The sequence below is a fragment of the Terrapene carolina genome, unplaced genomic scaffold, assembly GCF_002925995.2.
Source record: "Terrapene carolina triunguis isolate 2854851 unplaced genomic scaffold, T_m_triunguis-2.0 Scaffold96, whole genome shotgun sequence".
Taxonomy (NCBI): domain Eukaryota; kingdom Metazoa; phylum Chordata; order Testudines; family Emydidae; genus Terrapene; species Terrapene triunguis.
The window spans coordinates 27,641,565-27,665,339 of record NW_020664447.1 but is presented as its reverse complement, the minus strand read 5'-3'; the positions used below and the strand labels follow the sequence as shown (position 1 = coordinate 27,665,339).

General features: G+C 44.6%; 1 protein-coding gene across 1 annotated transcript in view; it reads right to left on the bottom strand.

Moving 5' to 3' along the window:
* Nucleotides 1–10,570: 10,570 nt before the first annotated feature.
* LOC112116818 (probable inactive 1-aminocyclopropane-1-carboxylate synthase-like protein 2) overlaps nucleotides 10,571–23,775 on the bottom strand; it is a 17,525-nt gene continuing 4,320 nt past the window's right edge. Inside the window, exons 3-15 of the mRNA XM_024214527.3 lie at nucleotides 23,009–23,068; nucleotides 20,018–20,088; nucleotides 19,323–19,392; nucleotides 18,734–18,800; nucleotides 18,064–18,161; nucleotides 17,299–17,376; nucleotides 15,373–15,473; nucleotides 14,601–14,690; nucleotides 13,498–13,543; nucleotides 13,205–13,346; nucleotides 12,426–12,568; nucleotides 11,627–11,780; nucleotides 10,571–11,416 (exon numbers count right to left, since the gene is read on the bottom strand). Coding sequence (XP_024070295.2) covers nucleotides 11,118–11,416; nucleotides 11,627–11,780; nucleotides 12,426–12,568; nucleotides 13,205–13,346; nucleotides 13,498–13,543; nucleotides 14,601–14,690; nucleotides 15,373–15,473; nucleotides 17,299–17,376; nucleotides 18,064–18,161; nucleotides 18,734–18,800; nucleotides 19,323–19,392; nucleotides 20,018–20,088; nucleotides 23,009–23,068 — 1,419 coding nt within the window. The 3' untranslated portion in view covers nucleotides 10,571–11,117. The remainder of the gene's footprint in view (nucleotides 11,417–11,626; nucleotides 11,781–12,425; nucleotides 12,569–13,204; nucleotides 13,347–13,497; nucleotides 13,544–14,600; nucleotides 14,691–15,372; nucleotides 15,474–17,298; nucleotides 17,377–18,063; nucleotides 18,162–18,733; nucleotides 18,801–19,322; nucleotides 19,393–20,017; nucleotides 20,089–23,008; nucleotides 23,069–23,775) is intronic.

Genomic DNA, 23,775 nt, shown 5'->3' with positions numbered 1-23,775 from the left:
AACATCCCTTCTTTGCTGTTGCTGGCTGGATTGATTGGTTTTCACAGTGCCACGGAGCCACATTCAGGGGGATAGTAGGAAAATCCCAGCTCGATCCTAGCTGTGGTTTGCTTGGATCATTCCCTTGGGACTTGTGCCGCGTGCCAATGCCAACCTGTTGCATCACAGCACTTCGGTGGAAGGGCAGGCAGCAGCACCTTGTGGCAGCTGAATTTCAGCCCCTGTCGCAGCATTACCATGCTGGGGCCTGTGTTCCAGAAGACCGGCCCATGGCGCGCGCCACCCACGGGACATAGTGGTTGGGACCTGGCGAGAGCCACCCTATCGGCCAAGGCAGGTACTACAATTCATGCTCCGGCGTATGCGGCTCGTGGCGGCTAGGAGTCAGCTGGCGGATCCCACTGAGTGGGTCACAGTGAGCTCAGCTGAGCAGCAGTGTTGCTGCTGGGACTAGAAGGTGGCGGGGGAAGACTGCCTGCGGGGGCTCCTGGTCTGGGAGAGTCGGGCTGGGAGGGAGGTGGCAGACTTCCCTCCGGGTGCAGGAGCAATGGGCTGGGGAGGGAGCCTGTAGGGGTAAATGCTCCACCACGAGAGTCAGGCTGGTACCTGGTGTGATCTGCGAGGTGCTCCGTGGGAGCCTGGCTGGTTTGTGTGCCCTCTGTCCTACACAAGTGATCCAGAGTTTTCATGAGCAGCACCCCGCTTAGATGCTGCTGGGCCCATTTCTGGTTAAAAAAGAAAATCCCAGACCTGGCACCCCCACCTGTTTTTATTTTTTTGCTCTTTATTTTTCTTTTCCTCTTTCTCTTGTCATGATGAGGCATGGCCATGGCCACTCAGTGGGGGAACCTCCCTCTTTTCTTAGTTTTTCAAGGTTTGGGTTTTCTTTTCAGTTTCAATGTCTTTCCATTATCTTTAATGGTCCTCCATTGTCGCCTTCTGACTGGACAATACATGGGTACAAGTTATTTTGTGTAAACAACTGATTTGGGAATAGCCCCTCCCTGCTGTGAGCAGTACTTTAAAATGTAGTACCAGTCATGAGCCTACTAGTCTCTATACATTCGTAACCACGTTCAGAACATTACAAGATTTCATAAAAGATTTTACTTGACATATTTTTATACACAATAACATTGTATACACCCAGTTGTTTCAATTGCTTACTCTTTGGAGGGGTTAGACCCCCTGTTCTCCCCTGGGGGTGTGGCAAGGTGTTCTCCCCCCCCCCCCAAAAATGATTTTACATCACCTTGATGGGTCGTCCCCCCCCAAACCGGGGATAGCTTAGGGCCAATTCAGGCGCTGGAGAAACTTAGCCCAGTGTCTAAGTTTTGGCATCTGATGATAACATCTCATGGGGCAATTCCATCATTCAGGGCCCTACAGAGCCCAATGGTGCTCTGCCCATGCCCTCTTCCCCTGACATCACCCCTTCAATAGTTCTGCACCACCTGGGAACTTCCTCTATGCCAAAGGCATCCCCACTCTGCTAATAAAGGAAACATTTATTCCACCAGCTGTGTGCTGCCAGAGTGGGGCAAAGCAGGCAGGATGTGGTAGGGACATGAAATGGCCCTCTTGCTACCTAACCCTATAGCTAAGTTACCCAGGTGTTTAAAAGGACCTTATCATCTTAGTATCTGAAAGTGTCAGTCTCCTTCCCCTAAAAGCACATTTCTCCTCTCTGCTATTTTATTGCAACCATCTTCATCCATTGTTACCTCATGTGTGGTTGCAGTGCTGTGGCATTGCCATGTTAGTGAGAGAGAGATTGTGTGGTGCCTGACCCAGTTTTGTAGGGAGGGTCTGTTGCATATGTTGTGTAAGGCCTTTTGGAGCAATCTTAACCCTTATTGTCAAAGGGTTAACCCTGTTCACCTCAGCTTCTCCAACAACAAAAGTGCCTTGTGCAATGCCCACCTTTATTCACACACACAGAGAGACCTATCAGTGCTTCCATGTGGAAAAATCATCAGAGAAATGTTCTCTCTGCAGTCAGCCCTGTTCTCTGCCATAGGCTCCTCTATGCATTAGGTAACAGATGACATAACATGTCCCCATTTTTATTTACATTATCTATATCTTTATAATATTTTCTTTATATTATCATGTTCTTCAGTTTATGAAACACTTGCATCAAGCAATCAGGCCACAGTGTCCCCATTGACTTTGACGTGTTTGTGACTAGGGATTTTCCTGTCATTAATTCAGATTTTATTTATTATGACACAAGAGGCTTTTGTTTTTAAACCTTCTGTTAAAAGGTACTGTGAGGTTTCTTGTGCATTGATCAAAAGCAATAATTTTCCTTGATCTTAGTTTCATTAATAAATTGAAGCAAACAGTACAGTGAATTGACCATTGCCACTTTTATGAATCGAGCAAGGCGCCATTCATGTGCTAGGGCTGTGTGCTGATATGAATGTGGTGATCTCTGTGAGCAATGGGACTCATCTGTGTGAATGGTGATTGGATGTGACTGAGCCATAGAAGGGTGAGCTGTGTCATGTGACAAGAACATTGGCTAGTCCATGTGCTGCTGAGGGAGGGGAGGGGGACAGAGGGTTGCTGAATGCAGTGTGCTGATGGATGCCCATATAATGCCCACAGGCACCCTCTCTCTCTGTGCTCTTCTAGGGAGAATAAAGTGCATCTAATCAATCGTAGTTGAAAGATTTAAGGAGGCTTTAACGGTAGTTTCTTTCCCAAAGGAAAATTTGGGAAGTTTTCCACTGAGAAAGAGTTTTGCAAATTATTAATGTCTGAGTGAAATAAATGCAAGGAGCCCTTGCTGTTCTGTTTAGCAACTGCAAGAAGGACACTATATATCTTTTGACAGAGATTTCCCTGGAACTTCAGAAACACTAGCTTCACTAGTTTGTATTCCAGTGGTGTAGCTGAACCAGACAAGTCTGCAGCACGCTGTATTATTTTTAGACTCTTCTAGGTTGCCATTTTTTATCTTGTAAAAATACTCATCAGCTTCTGGGTGCCAGGCCACCAATTTTTATAAATGTGTCAGAGTTCAGATTTTTTTTCACCCTGCTCTCTCTCCTGCTTTTAAAGCCTGCTATATACAGGTCTTTTGAGATGGTGGGGTGTGCATGATTTCAATTCGTGCATCGGATTCTTCCGTTCACAGATCTTTAGCATCACACGGTGCATTCCTCTGCTGCACACAGCTCTGCTTATTGTCCGTTATGGGTGAACTGCTCAGGTACATAGAATCGAAGGCACGGGCAGGAAGAATCACCATAGTGCCTGGTTATGACTCTTCAGTCAGCTCAGCATTCCTTTGCAATATTGTATCTCTTCATGTACAATGGTGCAATCACTGTGTCAGATGCAGGGCTATTGCCAGGTACTCAGCGCTGCAACAGCACATTCTCAGAAGCCACTTTAATATAAAGGGATATTATTGCAAAAGTGAATTACCAGTTAATGTACTGGGGCCATCCCTTCCACTTTTCTTCAGCCCTATGACACAGCATAACCACCAAATAAGGGTTCATATTTTGCTTTGAAACATCTGGTATAGATACCAGTCAGATGTAGACTAGATACGACACAGTTCTGTTCTGGTACAGGAGGCAGGATATCATAATAGACTGACCATTGGTCTGATCCAGTATTTCAGTTTTCTGTATTCCAACAAAATAGCAACCTCATTGAACTGAGCCTTTTCACTTCCTTAGTCAATGCAATTGTAACCACTGGGCAAGTGCAAGAGCAGGGTGCATCACATAGGCTATACTGCTTGATATATCTCTGTGCCCCCCACTTGCTGGGGAAGATGAAATGTATTGTATAGCCATGACAAAGCCTATACTGCTTGATGTCTACATCCCAATGCCCCCCACTTGCTGGGGAAGGGCGGGGGGAGAAGAAAGGTATTGCACTTTAGAACCCTGCTTCTCATAGCACCAGTTGAAGGGCATGAAATGCTAGGGGGACCTTGCAGCCAAGCTTTCCACAGAAATGCTCATGTACTAGAAATACTGATTGCAAGTTGTCGGTCATTCCATATTCTTCTCCTTCCCAAAAGCACTCAGAGGAAAAGGCAGCTATCACGTTTTGCAGCGGTATTAATCTTTAATCAGTCAAGTGTTTTCCGCATTCAGGTGTTCAGGGAAAAAAGGGTCACGAGGAGGATCTGCCTAGAATAACTAAGCACGTGTGTGCATGGGCTGTGCAGTCAGAATCTGGTGGGTAACGGCAGGGAACAGACAGAGCAGCTAAAAATAGTATTTGCTGCCAGGGTTTCTCCAGTCTATTTTTGATGCTAGATTTTAATAAGGTTGGTTGAGTTCTTACTAAAAATGATTGTTCCTAGCAAGTTAAGGACAAAAAGTAGAATATTTTTAACCAACACAAACTAAAGTACTTATGTTGACTGCAGCTAAATTGAGAACAAGGCAATGGTCAGTTGCCAGTGATTTATATAATCAGTAATAAATAAGACACTGCTTACTACCCTATTAATTTTGGTGAAATTTGGAAAACTGGAAGGAAGAAATGGGGGGCACACAGAGCCCCTAGCATCTGGTTAGCCAACCCAGCACTTCAGTCAGGTCATAACTGTCTACAAATCAAAGAACTGGTTGATGGCAGCCATTAACACGCTCCAACATAATAACCCCCATCTCAGCCCTGGGTCATCCTCCCAATAGAGTTTAACATGTTGATACCTTGAATGATTTATCTCCCAAACACAAAGAAAATAAGTAATAATTGTGGGGGGAAAGGACTGAGGGGAGCACATAGAACCCCTGGTAAGGGGAGAATAGGGGAGACTGGTGAGGAAAAGGGGAAATGGAGGAGAATATAGGGTCCCTGCTGTGGAGGGGGATAATGGGGGACAATGGGGACACAGAGCCCTGTTGTGGAAGGGAAAAGGGGAGACACACAAAACCCCTGCTGGGAGAGGAATGGGGGACTCTGCTATGGGGGAGGAGGGAATGGAGGGACCCAGCACCCCAGGCTTATGGCAGAGATTGGATTCTCCCCGTGCCAAGTGCTGAGTATGGGGGACAATGGTAGGGGAAGGTGAAATTGGGGCAGAATCCCAGGCAGAGCAGAGGTGAGATTGGGGAGGAGTTTTAGGGAGTTCCTGAAATGGAGCGGTGTGGGAGGGTGGAACATAAGGAGATTATGGTGTGAGGGGAAATGGAAGAATGCAAGGAGCCCCTGTGGTGGCCAATGAGCTCAGCCTACAGAAGCTACAAAGTGTGCATGGTGTTCTGTCGGACCTTTTCACATCAGCATCACAGTCTTACTCCCATCCAAATGATGAAATACATCCTAGAATATCCAAGGAGCTGACTGAGGAGAGATCTGAGCCATTACCGATTACCTTCGAAAAGTCACGGAAGACTGGCGAGATTCCAGAGGACTGGAAAAGGGCAAACATAGTGCCAATCTATAACGAAGGGACTAAAGATAACCTGAGGAATTACAGACCAGTCAGCTTCGCTTCCATACCCAGAAAGATAATGGAGCAAAAAATTAAGCAATCAATTTGCAAACACCTAGAAGATAATAAAGTGATAAGTAACAGTCAGCATAGATTTGTCAAGAACAAATCATGTCAAACCAACCTAATAGCTTTTTTTGACAAAGTAACAAGCGCTGTGGACAGGGGAAAAGTGGTAGACGTGGTATATCTTAACTTTATTAAGACTCTCATTACCTTCTCATAAACAAACTAGGGAAATACAACCTAGATGGAGCTACTGTAAGGTGGGTGCATAACTGGTTGGAAACTATTGTCTGGGAACAGTTTATCAGTTGTTCACAGTGAAGCTGGAAGGCCATACCAAGTGGGGTCCCGCAGGGATCAGTTCTGGGTCTGGTTCTGTTCAATATCTTCATCAATGATTTAGATCAGGGGTGGCCAACCTGAGCCTGAGAAGGAGCCAGAATTTACCAATGAACATTGCCAAAGAGCCACAGTAATATGTCAGCAGCCCTCCATCCGCTACACCCCTCCAGCCCCTCCTGCCCACTGGCAGCTCCGTTAATCAGCACCTCCCCCCCCCATGCCTCCCGCCCACCGCAGTCAGCTGTTTTGCAGTGCACAGGAGGTGGGGAGGAGCGAGGGCATGGCAGGCTTGGGGGAAGGGGCAGGGGCCTTGGGGGAAGGGGTGGAGTGGTGGCAGGAGCTGGGGCAGAGCAGGTGGTTGAGCAGTGAGCACCCTACAGCACATTGGAAAGTTAGTATCTGTAGCTCCAGCCTTAGAGTCAGCGCCTATGCAAGGAGCTGCATATTAACCTCTGAAGAGCCGCAAGCAGCTCTGGAGCCACAGGTTGGTCACCCCTGATTTAGATAATGGCATGGAGAGTACACTTATAAAGTCTGTGAACAATACCAAATTTGGAGGAGTTGCAAGTGCTTTGGAGGATAGGATTAAAATTCAAAATGATCTGGACAAACTGGAGAAATGGACAAATGCAAAGTACTCCTCTTAGGAAGGAACAATTAGTTGCACATGTACAAAATGGGAAATGACTGCCTAGGAAGGAGTACTGTGGAAAAGGATCTGGGGGTCATAGTGGATCAAAAGCTAAATATGAGTCAACAGTGTAACACTGTTGCAAAAAAAAAAAAAAAAAAGGCAAACATTCCGGGATATATTAGCACAAGTGTTGTAAGCAAGACATAAGTAGTAATTCTTCTGCTCTACTCTGCGCTGTTACAGTCTCAGCTGGAGTATTGTGTCCAGTTCTGGCTGCCACATTTCAGCAAAGAGGTGGACAAACTGGAGAAAGTCCAGAGCGCTCTCCCGTCGACTCCTGTACTCCAGCTCGGCGAGAGGCACAGGCAGAGTCGATGGGAGAGCGGCAGCAGTCGACTCACCGCAGTGAAGACACCACGGTGAGTAGATCTAAGTACGTAGCTGAAGTTGAGTAACTTAGATTGATTCCCTTCCCCCCCCACCCTTCCCCCAGTGTAGACCAGGCCTTAGCTGGGAAAGACTGCCTTTTCTGTTCCAAAGTGGAATTCAAACAGTCACAACTCGTCTTGCCTCTGCTTCCACAGCTACATTCTCAGTTTCTGGGGACAGCCAAGCTTGAGTCTGGCCCACGGATACCTTCTTAGACGGTCCTCACACCTGTAAAACCATTTGCACGTAAAAATTGGCTAACACGCAGCACACATGAACAACAAAGCATGCAACCCTCCAGTTAGGGTTACCAGATAGCAACTGTGAAAAAAACGGGACTGGGATGGAGGGTAATAGGCGCCTATATAAGAAAAAGTCCCAAAAAACGGGACTGTCCCTTTAAAAACTGGTCACCCTACCTCTAATATTGTTTTCCTTACATTTAAAAAACAACAACAGTCTTTTGCCCTAATGTATGAGCAGTATATTATGCCCCCTCTTGCAAATATACACGTCTTGTTGGCTCTTTTAGTGTACAAGAAGTAAAATAAACCCCTTAGTATTGTTAATAAGAAACATTTTACTGACCAGTGAACATGCACATCTGGGAAACACCCATTTTAGAGTTGTATATTAAAAAAATTTCAGAGTTGTATATTAAAATGCACCAGTTCTGGGAATGACTAAAAACCAAAGAGAAAATAGAGCCAGCACTAGTTAATGGGTTGCTTTTGTTTATTACAGAAATCTAAAAAAGAAATAAAATAAAATAGTGTTTTGATTTATTACTGCTTGAAGAGTCCTTTCATGTTCTTCATTTCAGAGAGCCGTCTCCCTCACTTTGCTACTGCTAGACTGAAATTTGTGCAGCTCAGCGACTCCTTGGGAATGTCACAAAGAGGAAAGGAGTCAGTTTGTCTTTCCTTTGGCTATCTATTCTGGCATTTCTCTTCCCACCCTCTTCAAAGATATAACCAACTCAATAACTTAAGTCATGCTTTACCTTTCACAAGCAGAAATTCCAGTGTAAATGCGAAATAAATTTTAATCAGCACAGAGAATTTACTAAAAAAATATGGCTAAAGTCTGAGAAAAAAGGATGAATTAGTAAGCAAATAGAAAGCTTTTAACTATTGCATTGTTTTGGAGCCATACCCTTTTCTAGCCTCCTCCACTTAGGCATCTAAAAACACTCAATGAAAATTTTCACTCCATGCCTGAAAGCTGAGGAAGCATTATCCCCATTTTACATTTGATTCACCTTTGTCACATTGATTATGGCAAGAATTAATTCACTCCTAAAATCAAATAAACCCAATTTTTAGATAATGTAAGCTGCTTCCCATCCCATTTAATGATAGACACTGCTACCTTATCCCTCCCTTTATACAGATTAACTGTTCCTTTTTCCTTGATAGAGAAGAGACTACATACTTGCATGGAGTGAGCTGGGAATTGCTATCTGCATCGGCGACGTCTTTCAGTAAGAGGAAAGGTGTCTCTTTTGAAGCCAATGGCTTCTTGAGAGATAAACTGCAGGAAAGGACCTTCCTATGTAGGGTGAGTGGTTGCATGTACGGAGTGCTCTTTCCTTTATTGCTTGAAACACCCCAATCATTGTTGGTGTGAGTGCCTCTGAGATCTGGGAGCCCACCTCTTTCTGATAACTCTCAGTCCTGCTCTTCACGTATAATATCAATGCTGAGAGGAAAGTTCCAGGCTGGATAGAAGAATACTTCTGTCAATGTAGCTCCTGTTGCTCTGGAAGATACTTTTACTCCACTGATGGACAAACCCCTTCTATTGGCATAGGCTATACTACAGAATTTTGCTAGCACAGCTACAGTGCCGGGGCTGTGCTGGTATAGTTCCCATAGAGGTAGACATGACCGTTATGAGATTTCAGTAAATTCAGCTATGTTAAAACACAAGCTCAGTTACCACCAATGGTATACCGGGGCATGTAACAGCAGTGGAGACCCCCTTCACAGGTTATATTCACAATCATATTTATTTCTTTTCCAGGACACAATTTGCTCTTGCTCTGGATTAACACGGATGGCCTAATCTACACTTAAAAAAAGATAGGTTGACATAGCTACAGCACTCACGGGTGTGAAAAACCCACATCCAAATACCATAGGTATGCCCATCTAACCCCCAGCATAGCTGCAGCTAGGTCAACAAAAGAATGCTTCCATCACTCAGGGAGGTGGTGTTCCTATATTGCTGGACAAAACCCTTCCATCACTGTAGGAAGCATGTACACTATAGCACTACAGTGGCATAGGTGTGCTGCTGTAGCACCTATACCAGGCGTGGGCAAACTACAGCCCGTGGGCTGGATCCGGCCCATCAGGGCTTTGGATCCGGCACATGGGATTGCCACCCCCGTGGCCCCGCAGGCCCCACACCCCTGCGCCCCCTGGGGGAGGGCAGGGGCAGAGGGCTTCGCGCGCTGCCCTCGCCTGCAGGCAACACCCCCTCCTCCCCCCGCAGCTCCCATTCGCCAGGAACTGGGAACCGCAGGGATGTGGTGCCAGCTGCTTCCGGGAGCAGCGCGGGGCCAGGGCAGGCAGGGACCCTGCCCTGGCCGCGCGCCGCTGCCACCCCGGAGCCGCTCCAGGTAAGCGGCGGCAGGCCAGAGCCCACACCCTGCATCCCTCCTGCACCCCAACCACCTGCCGCACACCACACCCCCTCCTCCACCCCAACCCCCTTCCCTGAGCCCCCTCGTACATCCCGCACCCCTCCTCCACCCCAACCCCTTGCCCTGAGCCCCTTCATGCACACCGCACCCCCTCCCACACCCAACCCCCTGCCCCAGCCCTACATTCATGGCCCTGCATGCAATTTCCCCACCCAGATGTGGCCCTTAGGCCAAAAAGTTTGCCCACCCCTGACCTATACTATAGACATTCTGTAACTCCTGGATGTGAACATAATAAGTCTTAGTTTGATTTCCTCTGAGACAAAGCAAGGGCAAAGGAAAATGCTTTATACCGAGAGATCGGTTTACCAGCTAGATTACAGTTTACCACCATCACACAGAATGCAGCTCAAACAGGCCCTTTCAAAAACTAAAGAATCTCGTGTAACCAGAAAGTTACCCTCAGAAGCTGTCTGATGTAACAGTTTGGATTACTTTTTTTTTTTTTTTTAAGTTCTTTGATTGTGGGGGAAGAATCATAGAATATCAGGGTTGGAAGGGACCTCAGGAGGTCATCTAGTCCAACCCCCTGCTCAAAGCAGGACCAATCCCCAACTAAATCATTGGAAGGTGCTGGCTTGACAGCTCTGAAGAGTCTGGCAGCAGCAGGGTGAGCACTCTCAATACTGTCCTGCCAAAGTGCCTTATTTCTAACCAGAACATCCTCCTAGCATAATGGAGCTGTCTACTCTCCGTGACCCTCTGCATCCTTTGCCCATTTTGTTGGCAGTTCCTGCTGAGAAGCTATCAGACCCAGTTGTGATGATGTTCTTTTATATGAACACAAAAAGCTGGACTGAGATAGCCAAGCTCGTTTAAACACAGGGCACCAGATCGCTATATTATATATTTTAAAATCACAATGAGGCTGTAGGGGAACTAGTGATCCAGAAGTGAAAGGCTCCATAGTACTAGTTACCCAAGTCATTCGATCCCTTCTGTTGGAGTTTCTCTCTCTCTCTCTCTCACAGACAGACACACACAAAAAGTGGTCTATATATGAACTTATTTACCCCCAGCTGAGAGTCAGGGCAAGTGCTTGGTTCTAACTGTCAATACATGTCATATTACAGTGGCTTGATGAGAAACACATCTTCTGGGGCTGAAGGAATCAGTTGTCTCTGCACCTCATTCAGGGAAGAATATAAAACATCTTAATTATCTCAAGTTTCTGTCTCCCTGGGAACAGTGAGAGGAAACAAGAAGCAGCATAAAAGATGACACCATGGTGCCTTATAAAAAGAGCCAAGAGCTTATTCATTTGAAATGAATTATAAAATACGAGTCAAGGGGCAGCGGCAGAAGCTAGCCCTGCATCCCCCACCCATACCCCAGTACAGGGAAATGGGCTATACAATACAAAGCAGAGATTCCAAAGAGGAGGCCTGGGTAGCAGGCTTTACAAAGTGATTTCCTCGCTATACAGAAAATATATTCTTTGCAGGAGGTCAAATACCAAGCAGTTAGGGGCTTCGGTGTCAGTCCCTGCTCAGATACGGCCCATGGAGGAACAGGGGTCCCTATTGTTTCCCCACCAGTTTGCTGAACACGTCATAGATCTCTGGCTTCTCCTGTGCAAACTGCTCTGCTGTGTTCTTCTGCAGCCAGTCAGATGAGCGCATCTGCTGCTGCAGGAGGCCAATGAGGTCACCGAGGTTGGAGCCACCAGTAGAACCATGCTCCTGGTGACGGGACACAAAGATGACCTCATCTGTACTGTCTGCTTTGCCGTCCTGGTCTGACTGGCAGGGCTGGTCCTTGTCCTCAGACAGAATCTCGCGCTCCCTCTCTTCCAGGACTCTACGGATCCGCTGCATGCCTGGGGTGGCGTGAGGGAGAAAAAAACCCACAAGGGTTACAACAAAAGCACAAGAATCCCAAAACCCTTGTCAAATCCAAATGGACTTGGGGTAGGGAAGTGAAGAAAAATAGAGGAGGCCAGGGATAGAGGGTAATTTGAGAAGGGAATGAGGTGGCCAGAGCTGCAGGCAAGATTGGGTGATGGAAAGGAGAAGGAAATGCCACACACCTAACTGTAGTCGGTGGGTTTTGTCAGCAAAAATGATACGGAACCACCCTGGCTCACTGCACTCAAAGGCTTTGCCACAGGACAGCAGAACCTTGTTATCCAGGAATCGCCTCCAGAGCAGCATCTCCTCCTCAAATGTTCCTGTCCTAAGGTACTGGGAGCAGAAGGGTAAGGCGTTAGTAACATACAGGTCACTCCATTGAGAAGCCTCAGTGCTCAAGATCAGTAGTAATGGAATTGGGACCCAGCAGCCACAGAGCTCTAAGGAGAAGGCTTTCACATGGAAGATGGAGAAGTTTGGGTACCCAACTCTCTTTAGCCATAGGGAGGAGCTGCAGGACATGGGAGCCTTGAATTGAGGGGGGGGGAGAAAAGTGGGCAGCCCCCAACAAGGAAAGTAAACTATAACAGCCTGGGGAGATTTTTTCTGTCTCCCAGCTCCTGCAAATGGGTGAAGCTGTGATCCCCATGGGACCTGGGGAGACTGGTGAGTAGCTAGAATCCCTGAGGAATTGAAGCAGTTATGGTTCCTATGAAGTGGGCTGGGGCAAAGATGGTGAAAAGAGACAGAATGCAGTTAGAAAAGATCCCAAGCAAGAAGAAAAATGTGATACAAACTAAAGGGACCCATGAACCGTGCTTACAAAAATATCCTGCACCTCTTCCTTCCAGCTCATCAGAATGATTAATTACGATTCAGCAATGTGTTTGTACAACTACATCCAATTCTCCTCCAGAATCTATTGTGCCAAATGTTTGCCTAGCCAGAGGAGCAGCCTCCTCTCCTGAGACCACTGACCTTTCGGAAATCGATCCAAACAAAGAAGCCGGCATTGCGATTGAGGAAGGGAACCCCAAGGGTCTTCAACTCATCTGTCACATAGGTATGGGCAGCTTTCAGACGGGCATGGTTGGCCCGCAGATATACTTGATTGATCCAGTCTAGCCAGGAGGAGAAGAAACTTCACAAACTGACCAATAATTCAGTTCCAAAAAGACTTCCTCCATGATCATTTATGATATATGGAGTGGGATTATAAAGCCTCTATCCATCTTTCACCCTATCCCCTTCTTTTTTCATCCTCAGATTCTCCTCCACTGCAGTACCCTAGAACACAAACACTATTCAAGAGCTTAGTGCCGGTCTTGAATTCTATCCTCCTTTATCTAATCTCCTGGTGGAAGTTTCCCTAGACCTCAGATGTTTGTTGTGAAGTCTCTGCAATTTGTTAGTGTGCAATCCAAGACAGAGCTAGAAATCTGTTTCACAACTCCCAGAAGCTCATACCCCTTTAATTCTCCTCAGCAGACTTTTCAAAATGGGGACCTCTGTTGTCCAAGTAACTGCCTCCAAGCTGTTCCTTTAACCCTGCTCACCCTGAGTGCACCTTCTCTTTCTATGACAATCCTGTAGAATTGTCAACCTCATCTAACATGCAGCCCCAGGATTATGGAAGGTTGTCATTTTAGCTGCTTTAGCTAGAGACCCCTTGGGAATGTAGGGGACAGATCCTCTGAGCTCCCAGGATAATAGAGAAAGGCAGATGACTATGTACGAAACCACTCTCTCAGACTCACCTCTGTCTCGGAGCAGCTGTGCCACTTTGTATTGGACAGGTCCACAAACTCCATGGAAGTAACACAAGGAGGCCACTGCATTGGCAACATCTTGGTTCTCTGTATACAAAGTGCCAAAACGAATCCCAGAGACAGCAAAATCCTGCAGGAAACACACACACACTGATTACCCTACTGCAAAGGAATGCAGGATCCCATCACCACTATCGTATTCTTTCCAGCGCAGGGTCAAGGCCTCATGGGACATCAGGCTGATTGCATAGCTGAGTTAGACCTGGCATGACTGCACTCACCTTGCTAATTCCCCACATCACATGGGTCCTCTGTGGATCAGGCAATCTGCATGTAGAAGGATGCACACAAGGCAGTTAGTGTCATAGGTGCTAAAGCTTTTGGATCACCAGTGCAACATTCCAGAAGCAAAGAAGCAACATTTCACAAGGACAGACAACACGCCAGGGGACATGAGTGAAGCAGTATAAGGCTAAATGGAACCTACCTTTAAAGGGACACTAGGAACTAATTTTATACAAAAGTTGGGTCTATCTTAGGTATTTATAAGGCATACATCACTATATCATCTAAGTGTGACATTGTAGTTGCAAATTATAGGCCAGACTGTTAGAGCTGCACATAGAAAAGTGCACTCAATTCTAAAAGAATCAGGCCCCTGCCAATATGTTTTATAAAAACTAAAATGACTTTTTTCATCAATTGTTTTTAAAATGTCAATGAAACATGCAAGGTTGTGAATCCAAATTCAGGAACAGTGGGCTAGCATCCGAAAGTGAAACTGATTAGAACCAGAAAATAAAATGGACCAATCCAGTTTCACTGTCCCAACTGAGTGGTGCACGAATAAGAAAAACAGATTCATTGGGAAAAAGTAAAAGTAAATTTAAAAGTTCTCTATTCAGCAATCAAATGGGTTATTAGTAACACAAGCAAGGAATATTTTTAAGTATGAGCTTTGTAACTGCTGTGTCCCTTTAAAGCATTAACTAATAAAACCCGTTCCCGGACAAGTAGTAAGATCTCAATGCTGCTGCTTCTGCATAAAACAAAAGTAAAGAATGAAAAAGACTACAATCCTTACATGCACCATTAGAACCAGGGGAAGGGAACAGCAGTGTTTAGCAAAGAAAAAGAAAGATAATGATCAGCAGGAAATGAAACCTCCTTTTCAAGTTTTTAGAAATGTTGCAAACAATGGACTAATGAACACATTCAAAAGTGTATCAACTTGCAAAGTGCACTGGAAAGAAGGAAACTCTGAAGCAATCAACCTGAGGCAGAGTCTACTGGGCCACGAGTCAAATCCCAGTCACAAACCACTAACATGACAACATGTTGCACAGTTGCTAACGGGTGGCCAAGGAAGCAGTGCAGACTTTACCTGTCCATGCCAAGAACGCTATGGAACGTGGCTGATTCATCAAAAACCGACAGCATGTAGATTTCATCTACTATTACATGCAATTCATGCCTGGAAGGGAGAAAATGGAGATTGTAAGGGAATAATACTCTCATAGTCTGAGGGCTGCATCATGTATGCAGAAAAGCAGATTGAGGTCCATCAAACTCATTTCTTGTCACTCACCACAACCATGACACAGAAAGAGTTTGCAGTCATTGCTAATTCAGGCTTATTAACTCTCTCATTTAATATCCCACTTGAGTAAACTCTATCACCATCTACAAAGGATGGACAGAAATTTAAAGGGGAGTGGGTGGTACGTGAGAAGGCTGGAATCCCACAACTGTCTGTCTTCTAATGTGCACATATGAAACAGCTGTGGAAAATGAACCCCGTATCCCATGAAAGGAGCATAGCAGAGCTGCTGTATCTCACCATATCCCCATGAGTACGCAGCAGACATAGTAAATTACTGTCTTGCATAGCTCACTAGGACTCCAATAAATTGGTATGACCAGTTTCTCTTTGGGCAAGTGCTTGGCCAATCCAAGGGTGAAGAAATGACTGCATGGTCCACCATCTTATCGCCCCATTCTCTAGTCTTAAACCCTTTGCTGTGTGGACCAGAATAAGTTATTTTCATGGCAGGGAGGAAAGTTAGAGCCAGAAAGACACAGACACACTGACTGGTTCATCAGACTCAGAAAGCCATCTCTGATCTGGGTCTCCTCAGACCCTTAAACTGCCACACCTTTTAGCAAACTCCAGGTAGTCCCGTAATTCTGACAGGGAGTAGATGTCCCCTAAAGGATTTTGGGGGTTCAGGAGAATTAAGGCTTTCACACCAACACCCTATAAAACAAAAACACAATATAATGTTAAAAGAACAATACCTGTGGGGTAAATCTTCAGCCCCCCTTTTCTAAAACCGTGAGACTCCCCTAATAACTCACACCTTCACCATGCACAGCAATGGCATTGTACCCAGTGCCCAGAGCTATAAGAGAAATTCAACTATGGGATGTTTTAGCAGGAGGATGAAGAGATTCTTGAAGCTACCTGGTTCATAAAGTACTTTGGGGCCTGAGGCCTGGTTTTAAGCACCACTGACATCTGGTATACTCATCCCTGACAAAGACTGTCTTACATTTCCCCCACTGTGAAGAGGAGCTGAATAGATGCTGCAGCTGTGCCACTGTAGCGCTTCTGTGTAGACACTACCTGCACCAACAGGAGGGATTCTTTCATCAGGGTAAGTAAACCACCTCCCTAAGAGGTGGTAACTAGGTCAATGGAAGAATTCTTTCTTCAACCTAGTGCAGTTTACATTGGGGGGTAGGTTGGCTTAACTATGCCGCTGAGGGGTGTGGATTTTTCATACTCCTGAACAATGTAGTTAAACCAACTTAATTTTCTAGTGTAGACCAGGCCTTAGATGGGAAGAATAGAGTTGTGATGGCATCAAAGAGTGGAGTGGGGAAGTCAGAACTCCAACAGTGTGATCAGAAACTGCTCACATCCCAGAATATGCTTTGGAATGGGAGACCCCAGAGTGGATAAAAATTGATTATTAAAAGAATAATAATAAAACAAATCAGATGTTTTAAATTTAAATTAAATTAAATTTGAAATTGACAACCTACATTAATGCCTAAACGTCTTATAATCTATTAAAATAATTTAAATAAAATAAAAATTATAATATTAAGCAGTACATATCTGCTTTCAAGTTTTAAAGAAAGTCAGATCACTGAAATGTTGGAAGTCACTGGCTAAGCACCTGGAACCAAAGTCTGTTGACGTGCTAAACCAGCTTTTGACAGCCGTAGCCTGTTCCACAAGTAGAGAGAGAATATTTTCCTCATTTCAGTTTATTCAACTAGTTCAGTTCAATGATTAATTAATTCAAAGTTAAGAACCTAACTGGGAGTTGAAAAGGCAGGAAAGCTCGTTTTCCCTCTTCCAATCTATGAAAAAAAATTAGGTGTGAGAAGATGAGATCTGCTAGTTCTAAAATCTTGAAGAACATGGTGACCAGAAACAACTGAATTCATTATCTACAGATAATACTTCATTTGTTTAATAATTAGTTTTAAATGCATACGTGTTTTGATAAAAAAATTTCCATATGTATCCTGCACATTTAAGGTCATTTTATTTCATTTAAAAAATGCTGTTTTTGTGCATTTCCATCCAAACAAAGCTTGACACAAATCAAAATTAAAAAAATTAATCATCATATAGTAAAAAGTCAAATTATATAATTGCTTAAATAAAAGTGAATAGATACAGTGTATTCTCCTGTTAGCAAAAAGAAGCACCACATTTAGTGCAAAGGCTATTAGTTTCAAATCAACATTTTTTAAATGGTTCCCAACCAATGAGAATCAACCTTTCTTTAGGAAAATAACTAAAAAGTGCAATGGCAAAACACGATTAAGATTGATGATTTAAATCATGATTAAAATTGGTGATTAAAAATCAATCTACCCTGGGAGATCCCAGAGCAGATGACGTTCCAATGATGCAGAAGTATGTGTGAGGAGGTTCTACACCTGTATTAGAACTCGCAGTTAAAATCTGCCCAACGCTTCTTCATCCTTCTAGATCTCCACCCCCACTTTCTCCTGCAGACACCACCAATGGGCCCAACAAGGCCAGGTTCAGCCACACTCACCTCTGACCGGGCATCCTGTAGGGCCTTCTCTAGCTTGTCCACTGTGAGCTGGAAGGGCCGGGTGCTTGTTCCAGTGATCTGAAAGGCACCCACAAGATAAAAGCAAACAATGTTTCTACGGATCCTCCATCAACCATTTCTGCACCAAAGTGTTTCCCAAACCACAAAAGCCCAGTAACAACACAGATTCCCTCTTCCTCACACTATGGAGGGAACAAGGAAATAAATAAAATAAAGGAGACATCGATACTGGATCTGCCATACACACAGATATTGTCTGGTTATCCTTGGACAGACAGGACAATGCAAAGTTCCCATATGCTGCCCCATCTCTGGGATCACCTTGAGGAGGAGAGTTCAGTTGATACTTATTCTATTCTTGGTTTTGCTTTGTAAAAAATGTCAGGCTTGCAAATTTCCAAAATTCCACTGATGTTTATTTAATGGGAGTAGAATGCTGGACAGAAAGGGTCATGGGCTAGTGATCACATCATAAAACTGGAAGCCAGTCGGGAATCTAGAATTCTAATCCTGGTTTGCACACTTAATCTCGTTGTGGCTTGGTACGTCACTTAAACTCTATGTGCCTCATTTTCTTTGGCTGTAAAATGGTGGTGCTACATGTAAGCTACAACTAAGGGGTGTTGTGAGGACTGTTTGCAAAGCTCTCTGAAGCCAGAAAGCACCATGGCAGTGTTATTGTGCCTTTCACCAATACCAATTCTTTCTACCTGCAAAGATTTGTCCTCCCACCCCAATTCTTACCTTGCTGTCTAAATAGGCATAGACCAGCTTGACGTTACCATATAGGAACAGACTCTGGGTGATACCACCATAAAAGGGGGTGGCAATCAGAACAGCTTCTAAAAATCAAGAAAATAAAGCCAGTTATCCACTAAACTCACAATCTTTTCTTCCTTACTAGGGCACTCCATCTGAGCTTGGGAGCTTTTGCTTATGGTTCCATTTTGAGGTCCATGGGAACGTTGAAGAGTTAAATTTTGTCTGCTTTCCTTTAGCAATAATTTTGTGTTTTACTTTTAACTCCCAATTCCAGGTCTCAGAGCATCAAACATTCACTCTTGAGAATCCACTCAACATGAGTGCAGTCCACATTTCTAGAGCTACATCCAGAGGTGCAACTACATTAAAATGGCAAAGAGAGCAGGGAGAACCAGAAGTGAGAATGCAGGAGACCCACAGTCCTACTGAGGAGGATATACATTTGATAATAAAAAGTTCGGGGAGACATCCTCCTCACTTATGGTTGCACTGAAAAAATACGGCATTTGGCAGAAACTTGGCAGAAATTCCACAGTAAGTCACGGCCACTCCGCAGTTAAACCCCGACATATGGTATTTGTATTGTGACTACCATGTTGCCACCAAACATAAAAGGTATATTTTCAAAAAATTGGATAATAACCCCACTTACCCCCTGGATCACAGAGAACTGTAGCTAATGCAGAAAACAGAGAGCCACAACCATTCAACACAATCACCTATAGAAGAGACAATGGGAGCAGACGTTAATCCTGTTCATTGGAATGCACCACCACAAAAATAATTCCTGACAATAGCACTGGAATCTGCTCTCTCCTCAATCCTTTAGCAGAGCAAAACTACTCTTGACTCAGTTATGAATCCAGCTTCAGGTGAATCAGCAGAACAGTGCAAGGGGGCCCTGGGACTGGAATAACTGAGGTGCACTGGCATAGTAGGGCGCAAGACTGGCGCAAAAGGTGTTACTACAAAGCATGACTGAGGGCCACTTGGCAGGATGGTGTGGGAGGCAAGAGTGAAAGAACATGGTAGGACTGAAATACATTAGCTGAGCTGAATGTGAAAAATGTCTGGAAAGGTTGCATGTCACCTTCCTGACACTAGTGATCAATCCCTCCCATTTACATGATAAAAGATTCAGACAGCTCACACTTAAACATTAGTAAAAGAAGATAGAGGAACCTGTTTCACAGTGCATAGCAATATGTTAGAAGACACATCAGTGAAAAGCAATTACCCACATTTTCTGCCTTGAGAGGTGCAGGGGCCTTGCAATAATAGGTCAAAAATCGAGCCACTTCCTCCCGTAAACTGAGAAAGACACAAAAGCAAAGATTGATTCAGTTTATTCTCCAAGAGGCTGGGCTCTCCACAGGTCCTCATCACAAAGAAATAAAGCCAGGGCACATGAGAGACTAATGTGTACAGCTAGGAAAAAATAAACAAAGAGGAAAACACATATTCCAGGCCACTTATTCCATACTATGGGCGTGGCTTGCATACACGGTGAAAGTCATGGAAATGATTTATAACTCCACACATATTTCTGAAGGATTTAATTTGTCAAGACATAGAACATAGGAAGGACTAATGGTCCAGCAATGTCCACCACAATTGTATAGAACAGTGGGCACACCCACCTACTAGACATGCACAATACTTTTTTTTTTTTTTTTTAAAGCAAACTGGAACCCACTCAGATATTTTGGAATTGGATGAACACAGGGAGATCATTTAGGGATTTGGGAGGAAGAGGAGAAGGATTTAATAGCCTAGAGAAGCTTTATCCAACCAATCCAGCAGAGCTGTTTGTACTTATGCATTCTGAACAACCTCAAGGTGGCCTTTTCCCACAGATGCATGAGGAGAACATCCGTATGCTTCTTAGAAGGCAAGTATTTACAAAGGGAAACTTCTGGGAGATGAGGCTACTTACAACATATGTCCTTTCCAATCAGGATATTGCAGCAGTGGAGGCTCCATGAGGTTCATATCACTCTGCGTCAGCTGTCAGCAACAAGAAGGGGACAGGTACAACCATTAAAATCAGAAACACAAGCAAATATATGGACAGTACTCACATGTACATACACACACACCCCAGTGACTTCAGCGGCCTTATAAGGGGTTTTAGAAACTATTTGGCCATCAAAATTATGCAGCAATGCTTCCTTGCATAGAGATCTGCAAAAAGGAAGCACAAAGGCTAATACAAAATGAACGCCATAGAAAAGAGATCTCTGTGGATCACTTTTTGAACAAAAAAGGTCTTGCATCTGAAGAAGTGAGGTTCTTACCCACGAAAGCTTATGCTCCCAATACTTCTGTTAGTCTTAAAGGTGCCACAGGACCCTCTGTTGCTTTTTGAACAACGCAGCCCTTAGGGCCCTGATGAGGGCCTGACCCAAGTTCTGAGGATAGTAGCTTTCAACTGACTGGGAATGAAGTCCATGTTATGAGGGCTTTCTATACAGGTCCAGAGAGCCTCGGTATGGCCATGAATGGCAGATGGGTGGTTATTTTCTTCTCCTAATATGAATGGATTAAGTCTAGCTTTCAGCTACGCCTCAGTTTCCAATAGCTGTGGCTCCTCCACATCTATAATTTTGCCAGGACATGGTAAAGGGTAACAGGAGTTTTCAAGAGGCCTAAGAAAGGTGAAGTTAACCTCTTGAAAGTGCTCCTTTGGGTCTTCCTTATGAGGAAGGAACTCCTTTGGGTTTCAAAGGGAGTTTCACTGAGTTGCGGGGCTGGATCAGTTGCCTTTAACAATTTTTTTCCAGATTACACTTAAAAAAGTAAGTATACTGTCTTCATTTAATCATTTTCAAAGCTATAACTAGCAGAGTTTCAAGCAGTCCAGTCCAAACAAGTCACAAGCAGAGCAGTGATCAGAGGGGGTGTATTTTATATGAATGGAAACGAATCAACAAACATTTACATGCACTCTCATAGATTTCATAAAAGGAGCCCAGATTTAAGGGTGGGGACAAAAGGGGAACAAATGCAAAGGAGTAGGAGGGAAACCAACATGCAGATGTTAAATCTTATAAAGTAATTTAAAAAAAAATCTGGGTTGGGGTTCTGATGCCTTGAGCTGGGGCTCTGATGGGTTTAATGGGATTGCCTTTCATCCCATGTAGAATAATAACCTTTGGTAGTATAATCTTTTACAGTTGGATATGTATCCCGAAGTCTGTGTAACACACAAGCAAGCCTCGTTTGCTTTCTCTCCTAAACTCAGCTGGCACAGCACTGCATCAGCAGGCTTGGCCTAAATGACAACACAATGGGAAGTAAAGGAGTCCTTGAGGGTGATGCTGCAGAGGATGACAAAACCAACTGGGCCAACTGGCAGGGAACAACATCGGAGACCTCATCTCTGGGCTGTCAAGTCCACAGAACATCACTGGACTTAGGGGTAATGAACTGCAGACAGAAATCTGGTCAGTTACTGTTTTCACTTACAAAATATAGGCATTGGCTTCCAAGTTAGTGGCAAGATTAACGTCTCATAACCTCCAGTAGCATACTGTTCTGTGAGTCAGTGCAGTAGCACTGGAATGTGGCAGTTCATAAGTTGGAAGAAACATCTTTTCTCAGCTCTGAGCCTATTCCAGTATGCCTGAGAACAAGCTCATCTGGCTGCTGCTGATAGGCAGGAGCAAATAACCCACTGTCATAACAAGCTAATCGAGACACAGTTGTCCATTCTCTGACATGTTAACTGCAGACATTACACTAAGGGTATGTCTACACTACCCGCCAGATCGGCAGGCAGCGATCGATCCAGCGGGGATCGATTTATCATGTCTAGTCTAGACACGATAAATCGACCCAAGTCGATCTAAGTACGTCAACTTCAGCTACGTTATTCACGTAGCTGAAGTTGCGTAACTTAGATCGATTCCCCCCTCCCCCCCGCGTGTAGACCAGGGCTAAGTCTCAGGAGAAGAGGTAAAGGGGGAAAGGAAGGAACAACCTAGACATTCTAAAAGGCACCTTGCAGGCTTCTGCACACAGCTATTAGGCAGCAGTTCTGCCTTACCTGTTCTGTTAGCTGGAAGGCCGAGTGTTGGGGTAGTGTCCCCCCGAGTCAGTGGCATGGCAGGCAGAAATAAAACAAGGAACATTTTGAGGGTTGGCAGTGATGGAGTGGGAGTGAAAGAACTTCAACCAACTACAGTAGAGACTTGCTGTGCCACAAACTCAGTATCCCACCCTTCCTCACCTCTAGGTAGGACAAACTGCTGTCTCCCCACATAACTGCCTGACTCTGGGTACATGGCTTAATGAGAAACAAGAGAGTTTCTTTCAGCCCAAGCAGTCTATAATTTATACTGTCTGTACTGGGCCTTTAACCTGGTGTAACTAAGCAAGACCACCAATTAGTGGTTCACCCAGTTTATTGGTAATACCCTCACTGGTGCCAAATCCTCTCAAGCTTTGAGACAGTTCAGAACTGGATCAGAACTGTGCAGCTTGATAACAGGCCAAATCAAGCCCCCTCTGTCCCCAGATCTGGACACCCCTGAATTGTGACACTTGGGCTCATCTCTAGGTGAATTGAAGAGCCGTCAGCAGGAGAAAAGCAAATGTACTTTATTTTCATTTGGTTCTGTGTGCCAGGCAGTGCCCCAAAGGCAAGGCCTCAACTGGGTGATTAGAAGACACCACCATTTCCAATCTATCTCTGAGAAGGTAACTTAAAGAAATGTACAACCCAAAATGAAATAGGGAAAATGGACCAGCCAAGGCCTTCTGCATCAGTGCCAGCATGGAAGAGACATGACAGCTAAAAGGTACGCGCTCTGGGAAATTATTGCTCTGTGAGGGATCTGAGCAACAGTTGCAATCCAAGCACATCATCAGTACTAAGTAGGAATTAAGTGGAGAATTCTATATTTCTTCTGGGGATGTGACTTACCCGCTTGGACATTAGATCAAAGCAGAGTTTATTCTCACTGGTCCCAAAATTAATTATCCCCTGGAGAAAGAAAGAAATCATTGTTTAGGGAGACAAACTACCACTAGGCAGCACTACTTGCATTTCAGCTTTGCTGTTGCCCTGCTGCTGTTACTGTGCCATCTCAAAAATCCTAACAAGGTAAAGGAGATAACAATGGATGAAAAACAAGCTTCACAGAACACTCATCACATATATATAAACTAGTAATTTATACAAGTGCTTAATTTATTAGTCAGTAAACACTCTAGGGATGCGTATAAAACAAGGGTTTATATTAGTTTATATAATGTGTATAAGTAATTTAACCTTAAATTGACTTGTTAATGTAAATCTGACCTTAACATAAGTTTATACAATTTTTCCTAGCTGAGAAAGCTGGAATTTACATTGCTGCGACACACAAATTGTGCTTTGGAAATATTTCCATGTTCAGATTGTGTGTTCATCAGACAACAACATTGCATTCCACTAATTTACTCACTCACATAGAAACTTTATTTTTTATACAGTGCCAAGTATGAAGGCAGGTTAGAGCAGGGTCGGCAACATTCGGCACGCGGCTCGCCAGGGTAAGCACCCTGGCAGGCCGGGCCAGTTTTATTTACCTGCTGACGCGGCAGGTTCGGCCGATCGCGGCCCCCACTGGCCGCGGTTCGCCGTCCCGGGCTAAAGGGGGCGGCGAGAAGCCGCGGCCAGCACATCGCTCACCCGCGCCGCTTCTCGCC